Raw genomic sequence first — 16,914 nt, forward strand, 5'->3', positions numbered from 1 at the left:
AAATTTCTAATCTGGAAATTACCACAGATTTCCTCTCTATTGGACTCACAGTAGTTCACCTCTCTTACCTTTAACAGTAAACCTTATGCTCCAGAAAGGTTTTAGGAAACACTTACAAAACCCTCCTTTGTGTCCTTTTATAGTGTAGACACTAAAAAAGACAGTCCAGATTAAATGAGCAGCTGGCTTTTGCTATGCGATAGTATCAGCAGTTGTCCAACAGGTCTAACAGTCTTTGTTTACTAAACACACAGCCCTCTATTGTCAGTCTTTTCTTAGCCTTTTTTGATGCACTGTGCAAAAAAAGTACCATAGTGAAAAGACCATTTCTTCACCCTATGATGTTTTTACAGAAGCATGAAAACCAACAACACACATTGTGCTTTTTGCTGTTGTTTGAGTTTATCAGAAGAACACAATTTGAGATACTGGATACAAGGTCAGACCTATGATAAATAAAATAAATACTGAAAAGACTTACACAGCAACAACATGGGACATTGTTGAAGGGAATCTCAAAGTCGTTCAGCCACTGTTGTGACCCAGTATATGTTGGACGTAAGAAGGTCAGACCACTTGAAACCATTAACAAGCTGGCACATATCATGTTTCCTAGGTGCACTGTAGGTGTGAAGCAAGCTATTCCCTGGAGGCTGAATGGCAATGGTGCAAACCTGTGATTGCAGTTTCTCTGCACAAAATTTGAATAAGTAGGTTTTCGACTATTTTTCCGATGTGACAGGCAAAAATAATTGTGTCTGCAACGTTAAGAAGGAACTTTTCTACAAACTGTACTTTTACAATCTCTCCTTCTACGTGGGTCTGGACTCTGGTGTTGTGATGTCACCATACGACGGCATACCTGCCATCTGGACATGATAATGACTTCCTTTTGTTACCACGCTGCACCACTGAGCTGCTGTGTCGACAAAAAAAAAAAAAAAAGACAATGTCTGAAGAAGGAGCTGTGGAACTAGTTTAGTTTACATATGTTAAAGATGTAAACATGTTTGTGTTGTTCAGTTAGTGTCTATGAGAAAGAAGAGTGAGTTATTATGATGTCCTCTTCACGGTGGGTTAATCCAAAATTCTTCTGGTATCTTTTTAAAAAAATATTATTTGTATCAGGCAGAATCACGGCTGTGTATGTTGTTTGTCTCTGGATACATTTTATTTCTTCATTTGGCCTGTTTCAAGTCTGCAAACAGTGACTTCTTTAACCAGACTTGTCTTTTTGGGACAGACCAATACACATTTCCAATAGAAAAATTCTGCAGCTAAATATCTAGTCTTGACTTTTGCCTGTGCATCTTTACAGTTCTGTTGCATGTGACCAGGTCTCCCCCTTTGCTGTATGCCAGGGGTGTTAGAAAATATCCATACACTTGAGTATCACGGTTATGTTGTGTGAAGCTGCATTGATTCTCAAAGACACTGTATTTATTTTGAATTAGTAGCTTACATGCAGTGTATGGTAATTCCTTATACTATGACACTTTTCCTAAGATTAGTTAAAAAAATCAAAATGTATTGCCTTGCTTACAGTATAGCGATATACTGAATCATAAACCCTGTAACATGATATCTATTATATTGCCAGATTCTTGCCAGTACACAGCCCAGGTGATTGTCCTCTCTGAAAGTGCTCTGCTAGCTGCAATTCTCAAAGTCTTTCACACCGTTTTTTTTGGTTATGGAAAGTTCACTTTATGGGTAGTCGCGAGGTGGTCGACTCTGCTTTGGCTTGTGGATACTTCTTGGACCCACACACTGCGGAGTGTTCCTTGTCTTGAGGAGTCAAGGTCATGTTTTTTGTGAATTGTGTATACTATACTGTCCTGAGTACAGGCTTCAAATACTGGCTCACAGTAACATAATCTTTACCCAACAAGGCAAAATCTCACAGACAAGCCCAGGCTCTGTTTACAAACTCAATGTCTTCATCCTGTGGTATAGGGACCAAAAACTGATTTTCCTGTGTTCAGCCAACTGTTGACTTTTATCTCTCAATCACCTTTAGATGGGAGTCCCAACAGGTTTTTCACTGATCAGATTGTGGCCAAGTGAACTGTGAGGCGTATTGTCTTTGTGCTCTGTTTGTGGCCAAGTTGTGAAAAAGTCTTCAGCAGTGACAATTAGATAGACGCAATGTTTTTTCACTTGCCAAATTATGTCTCCCATACTTACACTTAACACACAGTAAAGAGTTCCCTTATATGAAAACAAACCTATAAGACATACAACAGTGCATTATAAAAATTGTTCAACTGATATGTTGTTTTAAAGAGACAAGGGATTTACTAAACTACTGCATCCTACTCAAGTGCTTTTCACATGGACTGTAGATTGGAATACAAAGATCAGTTTCAAAATATATCCTTTCTGGGAGAAGGAAATATTTCAGATTATTTTAGTTTAAAGTCGGGTAGCTAATAGCTTGATTAGCTAGGCAGTAAGTTCTTCATATCACTCACACAGTGGCTGTCATCCAGATTTCTCAGAGATAATGGTCCTGTGATTTTCAGCATATCTGTGTTGAATTTAATGCTTCAGTTGAGGAGAAGTTCTAGGTCACTGATTTCTAACCTGCGGTTTTGGGCCCCAGACGCAGGATGTAGGAACTGTTAAGAAGTGTAGCCATAGAAAATAAGTGGTAAATGAGCCACTGAGGAAATCCTATTAGAGCTCAAGTAAGAATTATATAGATTTAGTGTAACATGTTTATTATAATACTCCAGCAAGCTGATGACTCAACTTTGAAAGCAATAGTGTATATTGTGTGGTACATTATATTAAGCAGTACACTTGCCTTTGAATTCTATGTCACAATAACTTGTGCTCTGAGTTTGACTGCTAATACTAATAAAAAAGATGTGAGGGTGTTGGTCAGCTTTTGCTCAGTGATCTAAAGAGAGAGTGAGAGAGAAAAAGAGAGTCTTAAAGCCTTGGCTGGCAGTGGTCATAGCGGTAAGCTCCTTTTCTGTCTGTATGTACGGTAGCCAGACAAACAAAGGCCACTAAGCATGACAGTGTTTACATTGAATTGTTTTGACAGACATGATTCATAGCTTGGAGTTCTGTGAGGAATGATGTGTATTCCTGCGCAAAGACTGACACTCAGGGCTAATGATATTGTTGTTAGCCACAGTGTAGCTTTGTTAAAGCCCACCTGTCAACAATGTATGTGGAATTTGATACATTAGAACAATTACCACTTCATGTTTAAAGCATAACAAAAAAGGAAACCTATAACAAAAATATTCTCCCTCCTAATCCAATGGTTGCAAGAGGAAGTTGTGAACTGAAAGTTGTGAACTGAAAGAACTGGTTGAAAGACTTTTACAAAAAAAAGATACATTTAAATAATGAAATGTTCTGCTATACAATATAGAAGTATATGGTTTATACAGTATACATTCTACAGATTTGGAAACAAGTATTGTGCTTGATAATAATGTGCAAATGTTAAAGGTCCCATATTGTCATAAGTGAGATTTCTGATTATAAAGAAGGTCAAGATTTTAAAGAAATACTGTGAAAGTATCACAACACTAAATCTACAGAAAAATGCATACAGCCTGTATTCAGAAACTGCCTTTAAACGAGCCATCAGGACTTCTGCACAGTTATGATGTCACAACTATACTATGTATAGATAGAAAGTACTGCTATAGTATGAGACAGTATAGTATTTTTTTTTTTTACATTAAGGCACGTAAACATGTTCAAAGGAGAAACACAAAGTATGAAATTGAAAAAATTGAGCATAATATGTCCCCTTTAAGAACATTTTGGGCTTTTTTTTTTTTTTTTTTTGGAAAATATTCTTATGATTCCCATTTCTTTTGCAATATGACTGACCACCTGACCTTTTTGAATTAACTTTGCATTGCAATCTGTGCATGGCTGACTAGCTGCTTTAGCCATTCCTCTAGGGCTAGCTGCAGACCATAATCAGTACACCTGTTGCTAGGAGACATATAAGTCCAAAGCCTCTCTGGCTTGCTGAGGTATCCTTGTGCGTATTTAAACAGCTTAATTGAGTGCAGCTGCACCCACACAAATATAAGGAGCCCCTCTGGTATTACCTGCAGCTACGCATTGAAGCAGACAGACACAATAGAAAAAGGCTGTCACATACAATGAAGAAACATTTACACTCACACATACAGTATACCGCACACAAAAAAATGAGTGCACACCAACACTGAATAAGACTGTACTTTATTACAACGCTAATCTTAAAGAAAAGTCAGTTGGAAAAAATATTATGTCCATTTTTAAAGCTGTTGCGACAGTTAAATCTAATTGAAGTTGTGGGGTCTGGTAACAAGGCTTTAAAAAGATAGTCTTGTATTTCCACTGGCTTGGATGCATTAAATGATTTTGATCCCAGCAGTTGAATGTATGACCGCGACCCCATAGCTGTCTATCTCTGTCTCTGTCGTTCACTCTTACATTTTCAATGCCTATAACCCCTGCTCTTATTCTGACCATCTCTCTATACCTGTCTTACCTGCTTTCTTTCTTATTCTCACTCACCCCCTTGCCTTGTGCCACAGTGACGTTTTTGCCTTGACAGGTCTTGCACTCTGTTGACTCTCAGTAGACTGGCTACCATAATGGGGAGACAGGCAGACAACAACACAGAGCCATGCGGTGTGTACTATGTGAACTGACTGGAGCTAGTGCTGCTTTACCCCAGGGCTGTATTTGATGTAAACATGTTGGAAGCTTGGCTCATTTGTTGTAATCAGGCTTAGCGCACAGCGAGAAAACAGTCTCTGAGAGGGGGAGAGAGAGACAGAGAGGTGTGTGTGAGAGAGAGAGAGTGAGGGAGAGTGGGGGAGGATGGAATTGGGAATAAGAGGAATTGAGCTTGGACCAGTCTAGCAAGGCCATATACAGCCCTCATGCAGTATACAGTAAACGCTCCTGTGTGTGTGTTTGTGTCTGTGTGTGTGCGCATGTGTGTGCGCGTGTATTGACCTTGTTTAAACAAACAGTCAACCGGCCCCCTGGCTCTCTCTGCCCTCCCTAGTGTGCTGGGCAAACAGCAAGCCTGTGTGAGCTGCACTGTGTGTGTGTGTGTGTGTGTGTGTGTGTGTGTGTGTGTGTGTGTGTGTGTGTGTGTGTGTGTGTGTGTGTGTGTGTATGTGTGTGTGTGTGTGTGTGTGTGTGTGCGTGTGTGTGTGTTGCTCCATAGATCCCTGGTTGTGGTGCCACAGTGCCACGGTAGGGAAACCACTGCCAGATAAAATGGGCCCAGTCATGACCTTGACCACCATTGCTCCTGTTTTTACATCTGTGGCACAAACGGGTGCACGCACACTCACACACAGACAAACGCATGCAAGCACGCACACACACACACACACGCACGCACGCACACACACGCACGCACGCACGCACGCACGCACGCACGCACGCACGCATGCACGCACACACACACACACACACACACACACACACACACACACACACACACATCACAGACCTTTCAAAGGACTACAGTTTTCACCAAAGTTAGTGTGCTCACACACACCATCTCCGACAGAAGCTTCAGGGCTGTAGTTTACATCAGCGTGAATGTACGTAGCTGCTTAGTCACGCACGGGCTTACACACACACACACACACACACACACACACACACACACACACACACACACACACACACACACACACACACACACACACACAGAGTCTCACCATGGCAACAGTGGAGCAACACAGGGAAACAACTTGGCAGAGTCAGGCGCTCACTGTGAGAAAGTGTCGAGTTACGGCAGAGGGCTGAAGCTGAGGTAGGTGAGAGGCAAGGACAGAAGAGATGGAAGAAGGAAGGGAAGTCAGGATAGGACAGGGGTGGAGAAGAAGTGAAGAGGAAAGATGAAGAAAGGAAAAAAAACGGACAGGATAAAATGAGGAAAAAAATGAACAAAAAATGAATGAGGGGAGTGATGCTTGAAGGTAGTTGTTGCAGTGTGAAGAGAGGCAGTGTTTTGCTGCAGGGCGCAGGTGATGGACTCCCTCTTAGCTTTGCCAATGCAAATATCCTATTATCAAAAGTCTTAGAGCCCATATCAGATCTCAATACCGATGTCATTTTAAAGTTAAAATTTAAAACACTTTTGTGTGTGTGTATGCCTGGGCTCCTGCTTATGTGTGTATACAGTGATGGGAGATGTTTTTCCCCTCAGCTTGCTAGCCTTATTACTGGATCAGTGGAACAGATGAAGGCCAAAAATAAGTGGGGACTTTATTTAGTGGGAGCTGAGTATGTAACTGTATCCAGTGGTTTTATTTTAGGGGAGGGAGTTCATCCTAAATTCAATCTACAGTCATCAGAAGCCGTAAGTTAGTTACAGGCTTCAACGAGCCTCGCCCCGGGTACATGTGACCGGCTTTAATGTCAGTGTGGTTTAATATAAGAACTGATCTCTATCAGGCCTCAGTTACTTGCTGGCTGACCAGCTGGGCTGCACTCTGGACAGGCAGAAAGGTGAGGAGTTAAAAGTGCAGAGACCACCCTCCTGTGGTATTTCACACTCAATCATAGATTTGGGAGGTGGTGGAGGAGGTGACTCAGGAATGTGAAACAAGTCAAGGGTGTGTGTTGTGTGCATTTCACTGTGGAGAAGCCTCCTCCGCCAGGACCATGGTACTATCCATGTGTGCTTGTTTACATGTCCCGCTGTTTGCAGGTGGTGCTTTACCCATTTTCTGAACTGAAGGTGCAAATAGGCCCCTGAAGTGTACTTGGACTGCTTTTTCAGGAGCTTATGGCATCATTGTACTCAGCCTTTGTTACAGAGCTTTAATGTCAGTCTTGGGGATGGAAAACTACAGAGCTACAGAGCTCATTACATTTATTTGAAAATTTGGGATCAGTGAAAATCTATGATTATCATACTGTGGTATTGAAAAAACTCGTACTACAGCTTCCCACCTGCTCTGACATGTTTCTTTTCCTGTTCAGCTTCCACCCCCGTTGTACCAGCACTATGTGTCTTGTTGGTAAAGTAAATGTTATTCTTTGAACCAGCCCCATGTTGTAAAGCCTAAATGTGCTTAGTTATTGTTGACTGAATCAGTTTTGTTACTTTTTACAGTTTCCGTCCAGCTGCTCTATTTTTTCTAATTACCAAATAATCAAATTAAACAGAGTGAAGGGAACGCCAAACAGGAAACAATTGTGTTTTTAGTAACAGTTGTGACTGTAGCAGAGTGACTGAATTAGCCCCACTGTGTGCTATGTTTCTGTTTGGAGTGTTAATTCACTAGGATTGCTGAAGTGAGTCCTTTCTTTCTGGCCCTCTAATCAGGTTTTCCTGGTTGATTATTTTATTTGGAAGGAACTCCTGGTCTGCTAAGTGTATGTTTGTCAACGCTCTGGCTCAAAACCAAATCCCTCATGTGCAGAGACGGAGAAATAGAGATAATACAAGAAGACACTGAAAGGCAGAAAGAAAAAAAATCAAGGACCTTTTCTTTTCATGGTAGAACTGACAAACTGGAAACTAAAATCTTAGACTACTTCTTCTTTATTTAACACAATGTTAAGCCTGTTTCACTGTAACAATTTCAGGTGCGCAAATAGCAAAGTCAGGTCAAAAAACAACACTCAACTTTTAACTTTCGTAGCTGATTTTTTTTCACTAATGTTTATTTCCCATTTTCTGGTGCTTTTTCACATCCGTCTTTCCTCTCTCAAAGATACATTCCTCCAGACACTGTTAACTCATTTCATGCTGTCTGGAACACACATGGTGCTGCGAATAAACATGCCTTGATTTATTGACACACACACACACACATACACACACACACACACGTGCAAGCACTGTCTGTCTGTGCTCACTTCCACAGTGTGCAGACATGACCATAAAACAAGCAACTAAACCCCACAAGCCTGTTGATTCGTGTGACTCCATGTTTCTTTGAATCCAGAATAATGGTGTCATTTATAGCCATGAATGCATTAAGACCGGGGTGCATAATTACCTGTTAGCTTGTGACTAGCAGGATTTGTACTTTCATGTGGCTCTTAAGATCTAATGTGGTTTTCAAAGATGAGCCCATTACTGGTTATTATAGGGGCCTCATGTTCCTTGGTGCAACTTCCTTCCGAATACATTTGATGTGCTACATACAGCAGTTGTGATTCCCCTTTGACAAGTATGGAATTATCTCACTTTGTGCTGTAGCTGTCAGTTCAATTTCAGAAGTTTAATTTCAGAATTATATGCCTTGTATTTGTGAGTTTGCATGAAATTTTGTGTGAGGACGAACCTGCCTACTCTGGTCATCCTCCCTGTGGTTAGTTTTCACAGAGATTTCATTTTACCTCCTGCAGCACTCTGCACTAAAAGAATAGACAGCAAGCTCAAGTTTATGTACAAAGCACAGAGACACAGGCACACACCCAAAAAAAAAAACCAACATGAATTATGGATCTGTTTAGTCATTCGTTCTTATTCAGACATGCCTCCATCACTGAGCATTTAAAACAGGGAGGTTGTGGTTGAAAAGTATCAACATACCTTGGGGCGGGAGTTTTTGCTTTAGAACAAAGCATGGGGGTTGGAAATAAACTTTAAAAGCCTAAAAAACTCAACAGTTTAGGCAAAGAAATCACTGATTTATTGGTACAGAAAACACACCTTTCCCTATGTAATTATACATGACAATAACTGCCACTTGTGAAAATACAATAAAAAAACAATGCTTTCCACAGATTGTGAAGTAGAAATTGGAAAGGTATTTTAAAGGTCAAGATAATTCAATCCTGAAAATCAAATATCAGTTTACAGTCTTACCCTGTCTAGTGTAAAATAAATTTCTTGTTTCAATCTGTTGCAGGGCTATTATTGTAAAGATCTGCTCCTTTTGGATTGTGCTAATGTCCCCCCCCCCTTTTTTTTTTTTGTCAAAGTTATACTTATTTCTCAACTGAACTGTTGGCAAACACTGCTCATCTGCACTCTGTAGGCAGATGACATCTTATGCAAATGGTACTAATGCACAGAGAGGTGACTTATTGAGCAAAGTTAGTAGTCTGGCTCTACAGAATAGGCCTGAAGTTATAAATAAATGTGTTATCCTTGATTCTTTTAAATCGCATATCAACAATGTAACAAAGATTGCCTTTTAACATTTAAGAAACATTGCAAGTGTTAGATCCTACCTCTTTTTGTAAGATGTCAAAAAGTTGACTCATGGCATTATATTTTCTTGCCTAGATTACTGTGATGGACTGCCTGAAAAATAACATTGATCGGCTGCAGCTTGTCTAAAATGCAGCAGCAAGGATTTTAACAACAAAAAAAAAAACAGGAAAAAGGAAACACATGACACCAGTACTAGTGTCATTACACTGGCTGTTTTGTTTCTAGTATTATCATATCTTTTTAAGACTTTTATATTGTTTTTCGCTCTGTGTGCTTTTCTATTTTAATATCTATGTTGTTGATTTTTTTTTTGTAAAGCACATTGAGCTGCATTTTATGTTATAATAGTGCAATATAAATAAAGTTTATTATTGAGCTGACAGGTCCACACGCTGTATGGTTTCTGTCTGAGCTCACTGCATTTGTTGAGCCAGCCTGGTCCTGCACTTCTCAGCCCAGACTTGTGTATAGCCTTCGGTCTCTCCACTCCTACTGTTGTCGACTGGAGCCCCTCTGATAGCCAAACTGGAGAGGAATTTGTCCTTGCTACTTGGTTATGGATGCCAATCATTCTTTTTCAATCTGCAAAAGTTATACATATTGAGTTAGGTTAAAGTATCGTAACCATTGTGCTCTCAACTAACTTGGTGATAAGCAGTAACACATTTCTTTATTTGCCAGAAATAGATTTCCCCTTTTATTATTTTAATTTTAGCCCTCTCTTGGGAACAAATGGGTCTTTATTGAGCCCTCTTAAGATATAAGGTTTTTATTCAGCCAAGAACAGTGAAGCATTATTCAGATGTAAGCTGTGCCGCCTGGCCTGCCTAATATCTGCCTCTGGAGGCTTGTCCTCTCACATAACCCGCTGTAAACACAGCATATTTCAGTTTTTCCACAGTTCAATTCAACGTAGGTGCCCCCATACTTTAACCTCTTTCACCACAGGGGATGCTCTCCGAAGTAGCAAGAGAGAGAAAAAGAGAGACATGCAAAAATGAGCACAGGCTACTAGTATATCCATCCACAACAGTTCCCATGATCACAAATTCCACCATTGATTTCAAGTACACCTTTTTTACCAATGCTGGAAACAAGTTGCATTTAATAATCCTGCTGCAAACCAGCATATTTTAGTAATTGCTTTCAGAGAAAGTCAATATTTTGATACCAAGCAAGCATTTATTTGGTAGTGCTTGCATTTGTTTTTTCTCAGGTACATACTGTATGTTTCCAGGGCCTGATTGTGACCACTTAAATCCTCTTTATTTTAGCTGGTTTTGGAACAGCAAATGGCAAATCCCAAGCTACGCCCACTTTTTCTCCTTCCACCCACCACTCTTTTGCTCCAAACATTGACACAGCGGTGTGTGACGCAAACCTGCAGGGAGGAAAGGGTCAGTAGCCAGCTGTGGTGGGGTTGAGGCTTGGCAGTTCCTGGGGTGAAACAGCAATGAATGGCCTTGTTCTTTTCTGTAAACTCAATGGGCTACCCTCCATCTGAGCTGGAGGTGTGGGCTGCAAGGACTGTACGGAGGCAATGTGTATGTGCCGGAGGGAAGGGGGTGCCATTTTGCCGATCCACAGTCTGCCAATAACAACATAACAACAGTGGAGGGGTTGTGTGAGTGTTTTTTCTGTCCCCCTGAGAAGGAAATGTCCTGCTCTTCTTCCCATCTTCCCCTTGTCTCTACCTGACACGCAACATTTTTCCTTAATCCATGTCTCACCTGTCTTTGAGGGCAACTGCTTGTCCAGGTGCCCCATGCCATTCAGATTGGCACGCATGAAACCACTAGGTATTTGAAAAAGTCTGCTGACATTTTTACTGGCATTTGATTTTCTTTTAGCCACAGTGTAACCGTTAAAAGGCTCTTTATATGCATGCGACCTCACAGAATGCACTGAAGATCGTATGAATGATGCTTTTGTATATTTCAACATCCATTTTTTGTTAATTGATGTAATAAATAAGTACATAAGCTGTCTCTTTCTTTGGTAGTCACTGTAGATGCAATACAACTTTTATTTGGTCTTGAAACGATTGACCAGACCAACTTTCAAGGCTCTGGTGAGGTTTTTGGATGTAAATGTGTCCTGCACAGAATCCTGTTAAAGGGCAGGCAGGCAAGGGGAAAAAATTATAAGTCTATTAGTTGAAAACGTCAGTGTCAAACTGGTTGGTGGCCAAAGCGCCAGATGAATCTCCAGTGGCCCTGCCAGAAATATCGCAACACCCTCGACCTGACATTTAGATTCTCTCCAAAAAAGCTGGCCTCTGAAGGCAGTGGAAATGAAGAGAGTATTCCTTTGTTCACACCTCTCATCTGGAACCAAAGAACTCACATCTGTTTTATTCTATTTTTCTATCTCTCTCTGTCGTGTCTCAGCTCATTGGATACAGTGAGAAGCCCATCAACCTGCAGATGTTCATCGGAACAGCAGACGACCGTTACTTGAGGCCACATGCCTTCTACCAGGTGCACCGGATCACCGGGAAAACCGTAGCCACAGCCAGCCAAGAAATTATATTCTCCAGCAGCAAAGTTCTCGAAATTCCTCTCCTGCCTGAAAACAACATGTCAGCCAGGTAGGTGTCTAAATCCCTTCTGGGTTTTGGTACTCAATTATGAGCATACCACCATGAAGGGAGCCCTGTCCAATAACCCCCCACCTCCACCACCACCACCCCAAAAAAACATCTTTATGATCATACAGGGTTAACATCTTTCAAAGGAGATTTAATAGATTTTCTTAATTTAAACCAACAGTAGAGTCAGGGGCATAGGGAAAATCTGTCTCATGGAGTAGGGAAGCAAACTTTATTCAAATATTTATGATTCTGCATCACCCAAATGATTATATTTATATTAGGTCTGGTTTCATTTACATTGGAATTCATAGGAAGAGATTTGGTAGGGATTTTCTCATTTACAGCTGTAATAAATCATATTCACAGGCATTTTTATTTTGTGATTAAACACTTAATTTGCCCCTTATTTGCAATCCTCTGCTGGGCTTGTGGTCGGTTTTATCACTCCCAAGCCTTCACTACTTAAGCATGTCTTAATGATTGCCATCCCAGTGGTGCACTATGGGGCCAACTATTTTCCCTCTACCTTGCAGTATCGACTGCGCTGGCATCCTTAAGCTGCGGAACTCAGACATTGAGCTGCGGAAGGGGGAGACGGATATAGGAAGAAAGAACACACGGGTCCGCGTGGTGTTCCGAGTGCACATCCCTCAACCCAACGGGAAGGTGCTGTCGCTGCAGGCTGCCTCTATTCCTGTGGAGTGCTGTGAGTGTCAACCTCCCAGCCAGACTCACACACACCCAAACATATTAATTCAGAAAAAAACACACACACAAACCTTACACACATTTCTTTATTTGCAAGCTTGCTGGTTATTTGAGCTGTTGACCCAATCTACTGTTTGCTCTCATTGAAAGTCACTTTAGATAAGATTGTCTGATAAAAATGTAAATGCATCCAGTTCTGTCTGTGCAATTACCATACTCTCTGCAACAAATACAAGTAGTAGTACATCGGTATTCACCACTAATAAATTAACTATAGTGTGAATGAACACTGCTCAGCAATTCTCAGCAAATGATCATCCTCCTTTTCTCCTGAACCTCCATCGCGTCTCCCCCAGCCCAGCGTTCGGCTCAAGAGCTGCCCCAGGTTGAGAAATCCAGCCTGACCAGCTGTCTGGTCAGTGGGGGTGAAGAGATGGTCATCACCGGCTCCAACTTCTTCCCAGAGTCCAAGGTTATTTTCCTGGAGAAAGGCCCTGGTAAGTGTTATGTCTGCACAGCAGCTTACCCTTGAACCACCTCTGTAGAAACTGCTTGTGCCAGTTAAGTGTGTGAAAAATCATGTTTCACAGATTTGAGCAGAGAGAGCACCATGAGTAAAACATGACCATGTCGTTTATGTGGTCTGGTGGTCAATTATATTCTTCAGTTCACTGGCAATAAAACTCAATTTGAGTTGTTGTGAATTTAATTTGCATTTATTCACACTTATAAATAAAGAATGCAAATCTTGTAAATGTTGCAGAAGTCAGCAGAAGGTTATGAAGATTTTATAGTCATAGTAGTTGTGGCTGATACCTGTCTGCAGGGACGTGAAAAAGACATGTATCATTATCTCAGCCTGAACAAGTCCTCTATTCCCACAGGGCATTTTGTAAAATACAGAACAGGTTTAGGTCTGCTAGTAATGCTGTCTATCAAGTAGGCATGTGGCAATACAACATATATATCCTGATACAGACTTTACACTGCAGTATTTTCACAATATTTTCATTACATATTAACATTAAATTTCAGATTATTCTGTCTTGCAGCAAACACTAAAGTCAACATTTAGATAAATTTATTTTTATATCAAGATTAAATGAATGCAGTATCATTATATTAAATGTTTTCAATAATTTATGGTATAAAGAAAGTAATATGTCAATCTGGTCAATAAATATGCAAATTTAAGAAATGCACAAAACATATGCATGTGTTACACTAAATGAGTATGTGGTTCTTTAAAAGATGTTTATATCGGTTAAACAAATGTGCAGGCTAAGGAGATAACTAAGTTAAAGTCCCTTGCTATTCATCCTGTTTCTTTTAAGGCACCCGTCTTTCTCTGCCGTATCTTTTTTTTCTCTTTTGTACATCACTCCGTAATGACAACACACACTGTTCCCTGGGATGGAAATTTTAAATGGATAACATTTGTTGAGCCAGTCTCTGCCTGTCTGAGGTACCTTTGTGATGTAGAGCAACATAATCAAGTTTACACATGGCAGAAAGTTGAGTGGTGTTGTTTTTGTGAGAGAGAACCATTCTCTAAGGTGTTCTGGGGTGGAGGGGGGGAGCAGCACAAAGGAATGTCTTTAGCTCTTTCAGGTTAAGCATGGCAAAGAAAAGTAGCACGCTTGAAACAACTTACTGATGGTCAAGTCTTTATGGCATAGCAACAAGTGGAAAGAGCTTAGAGAGATGCATCTTGGGTAGGGAGGGAAGCTGGGCCCCATGGTACACGAAGGCAGCGGACTGTGGAAGGAGACAGAATGAATATGAAAGGGGAGGGGAAGATGATGCTGATTAGGTTTGCGTAAATGATCCCCCTCATCATGACTAATCCGCCCGCTTTAGTGCAGAAAGTCACTGATTGGAGTAAGTATAGGAATGGAAGGAAAGAAAGAAAGAAAGAAAGGCAGTGAAAGATATTTTTCCACCATCTCTTAGAATGGAAAGACAATATTAGATTCATGAGGAACTGGGGAGACTGGCCTACTGTCGCTAGAATACAGAGATTATGGGAGGGCACTAGAAATGACTTACTATATACAGAAATCCTAATATAAAGCAGATAAATGTCACATTGTAATAAAACAGTTTAGGTGTGCTATCTCAGGATATGCATAGCTTTGGTGTGATTCCTGTTTTTTGCTATCTTAATGTAATGTTTATTACTTACGTCTTCAGGGTTTTTCTCATGGCAAATGGATACGATGCTAAAAGCCTACTAACTGAAAGGCCTCAGTGTTTGACACCGACACACACAGCACTAACATGCACTAACATGCGCATTCACTATATCTTTATGTAGCAGATACATGTTTGCTGCTATGTTACTGTTCTAAATGCCTAGGTTGCCCCTTTGGGAAAAAAGTTTAAAAATCTGTGATAGTCTGTTCTTCTCACTTTCTGTTGTGTGTATATTATTTACTTAAAAGCAAGATTAGTATTTCAAATTTAAAGTTAAACATAATCCATAATTGGTATAAGTATTTCAACTTTACAAGGGTGAATGTATATATAAAAAGAGTGAACTTTGAAGGCTATAACACCAACTGCCCTGAATAGTGACTAATACAGCATGTGTATTCTAGTCACCACGTTGTTTCTGTTGTAAAAGCCAAAGAACCGTGGGCTTTTACAACATAAACAGCAATCACCTTTTTTCATTTTTGTTCAGTCTTCCGGCACAATGGGTGCACGTTCTTTTCCCCTCTCTGGCTGGGGTTATGCAGGGTGTCTGGATGATCCGACTCATAGTCCTAGCGTGGTATGAGGTTCCTGTCAGTGCTTGTTGTCTGACAGAGCATGTGGGGCCCTTGCTCCTGCCTGTTGAATGTCAACAAGCTGCACTGCAATAATGCACCTCTGACATTCAAGGTAATTTGCTTAGTGGAAAAAAAAAAGAAGTAATCTACAAGTTAAGCTCATCCTTCACAATAGAGAGAGTCTCTTTAGGGGTTATGACTGGCTAATGTGCCTGTGGATTACTACGAATAAGGATAATGTAAGGGTGAGATCAGAACAGGTAAATCACCTACTTATAGCGACAGTAGAGTGTGGATTTTGGTAGAAAACTGAATAGCCTAAATGTTACAAGGCTTACAATTGAGTATGTCTCCTCTCTGCAGACATGTTGCAGATGTCTTACAGTGGTATTTGGGGGAATCCTTTGGGTTTTGAGGAAGAGGCCAGGCAGGTGCAGAGTAAACTTGCACCATGTGAGCACCATGAAACGGGCAACTGCAAATGAATTTGACTCCTATACAACACTTACCTAGTTATCAAAGTTATTTTTCTTTTCTATGCTGAGATGGCTGTGATTTCTTCCAACCACGCAGCGATCCTGTCAGTGTTTTCACCCCAACTGCCTCCCTTCAAGCATCTGCCCCTAAGATGTCTGGCCAAATAATTAGATCCCTCGTAGGAAAACTGGAAAGGATGTTTTCTAGCCAGAAACCTGGCAGTGTGTAAAGGCATTTTAAAATAAATACAATTATTCCACTGCTCTCTCCATAATTTTAACCAGACAAGACAAACAGCAGGATATTTGGACATTTGATTACTATTTAATAGCTGTTGGGATTTTCTCCATGGTGCTCCTGGGCCTTTAAAAATGACATCATTTTGATGTCTCTTGGTTCTCCAGAACAAATTGAAATCGTGTGCTTTTGTGAAGCCTCATGATGTGGGTCTTAAGCCCTGTCTGTTTGAGAAAGCACTGCACACTGACATCATCTTTAGGGGAAAATAAAATCGAGAAAGAGCTACTCCAGATGAGGAAAAGTTACTTTGAAAAATTGCATACTACATTTCAAAAATGGGTCTAAATTATCATCATGCGTGACATGGGTTTATTACTGCTTGTGTGTGTGTGTGTGTGTGTGTGTGTGTGTGTGTGTGTGTGTGTGTGTGTGTGTGTGTGTGTGTGTGTGTGTGTGTGTGTGTGTGTGTGTGTGTGTGTGTATTATATTAGTTTCACTCCATTTGCTGTTTTATGCCTAGTTTAACTGTGTATTTTTATTATAATAATAGTGATTGTTATGTGTGTCCAAAAACAGGCTAGTTTGTGAGGATTTAATACAATGATAATGTGTCCTGCTTCATCACCTGTGGAGCTCTCGTTAAAGTTTCAACAATATTATACATGTAATATACAATATTTTGTATAATATGCGTCTCTGTCTGTTCATGGCACTAGGATTGTCACTGGCTTATGCATTTAGCTTTTCTTTTGTGGTTAACTGTTTCTCCTAGATGGACGACCACAATGGGAAGTTGAGGCCAAAATAATCCGTGAGAAAACGCAAGGAGTAAGTAGTCATTTATTTACCCATACAGTTATTCATGACATTTGCTCTTTAATAAACATGTTTGTTGTACTTTTGTTTGTACTAGTTTTTTTTTTTTTGTATGCAAATGGTATTATGTTTTG

At 40.4% G+C, this 16,914-nt stretch overlaps 1 protein-coding gene across 2 annotated transcripts in view; it reads left to right on the forward strand.

Moving 5' to 3' along the window:
* nfatc3a (nuclear factor of activated T cells 3a) overlaps positions 1 to 16,914 on the forward strand; it is a 62,549-nt gene that overhangs the window by 27,194 nt on the left and 18,441 nt on the right. For both annotated transcript variants that reach the window (XM_083913410.1, XM_083913411.1), the window contains exons 4-7: positions 11,563 to 11,762; positions 12,299 to 12,471; positions 12,830 to 12,970; positions 16,737 to 16,792. In XM_083913410.1, coding sequence (XP_083769536.1) covers positions 11,563 to 11,762; positions 12,299 to 12,471; positions 12,830 to 12,970; positions 16,737 to 16,792 — 570 coding nt within the window. The remainder of the gene's footprint in view (positions 1 to 11,562; positions 11,763 to 12,298; positions 12,472 to 12,829; positions 12,971 to 16,736; positions 16,793 to 16,914) is intronic.

This window comes from Echiichthys vipera (assembly GCF_963691815.1).
Source record: "Echiichthys vipera genome assembly, chromosome: 1".
NCBI lineage: Eukaryota > Metazoa > Chordata > Actinopteri > Perciformes > Trachinidae > Echiichthys > Echiichthys vipera.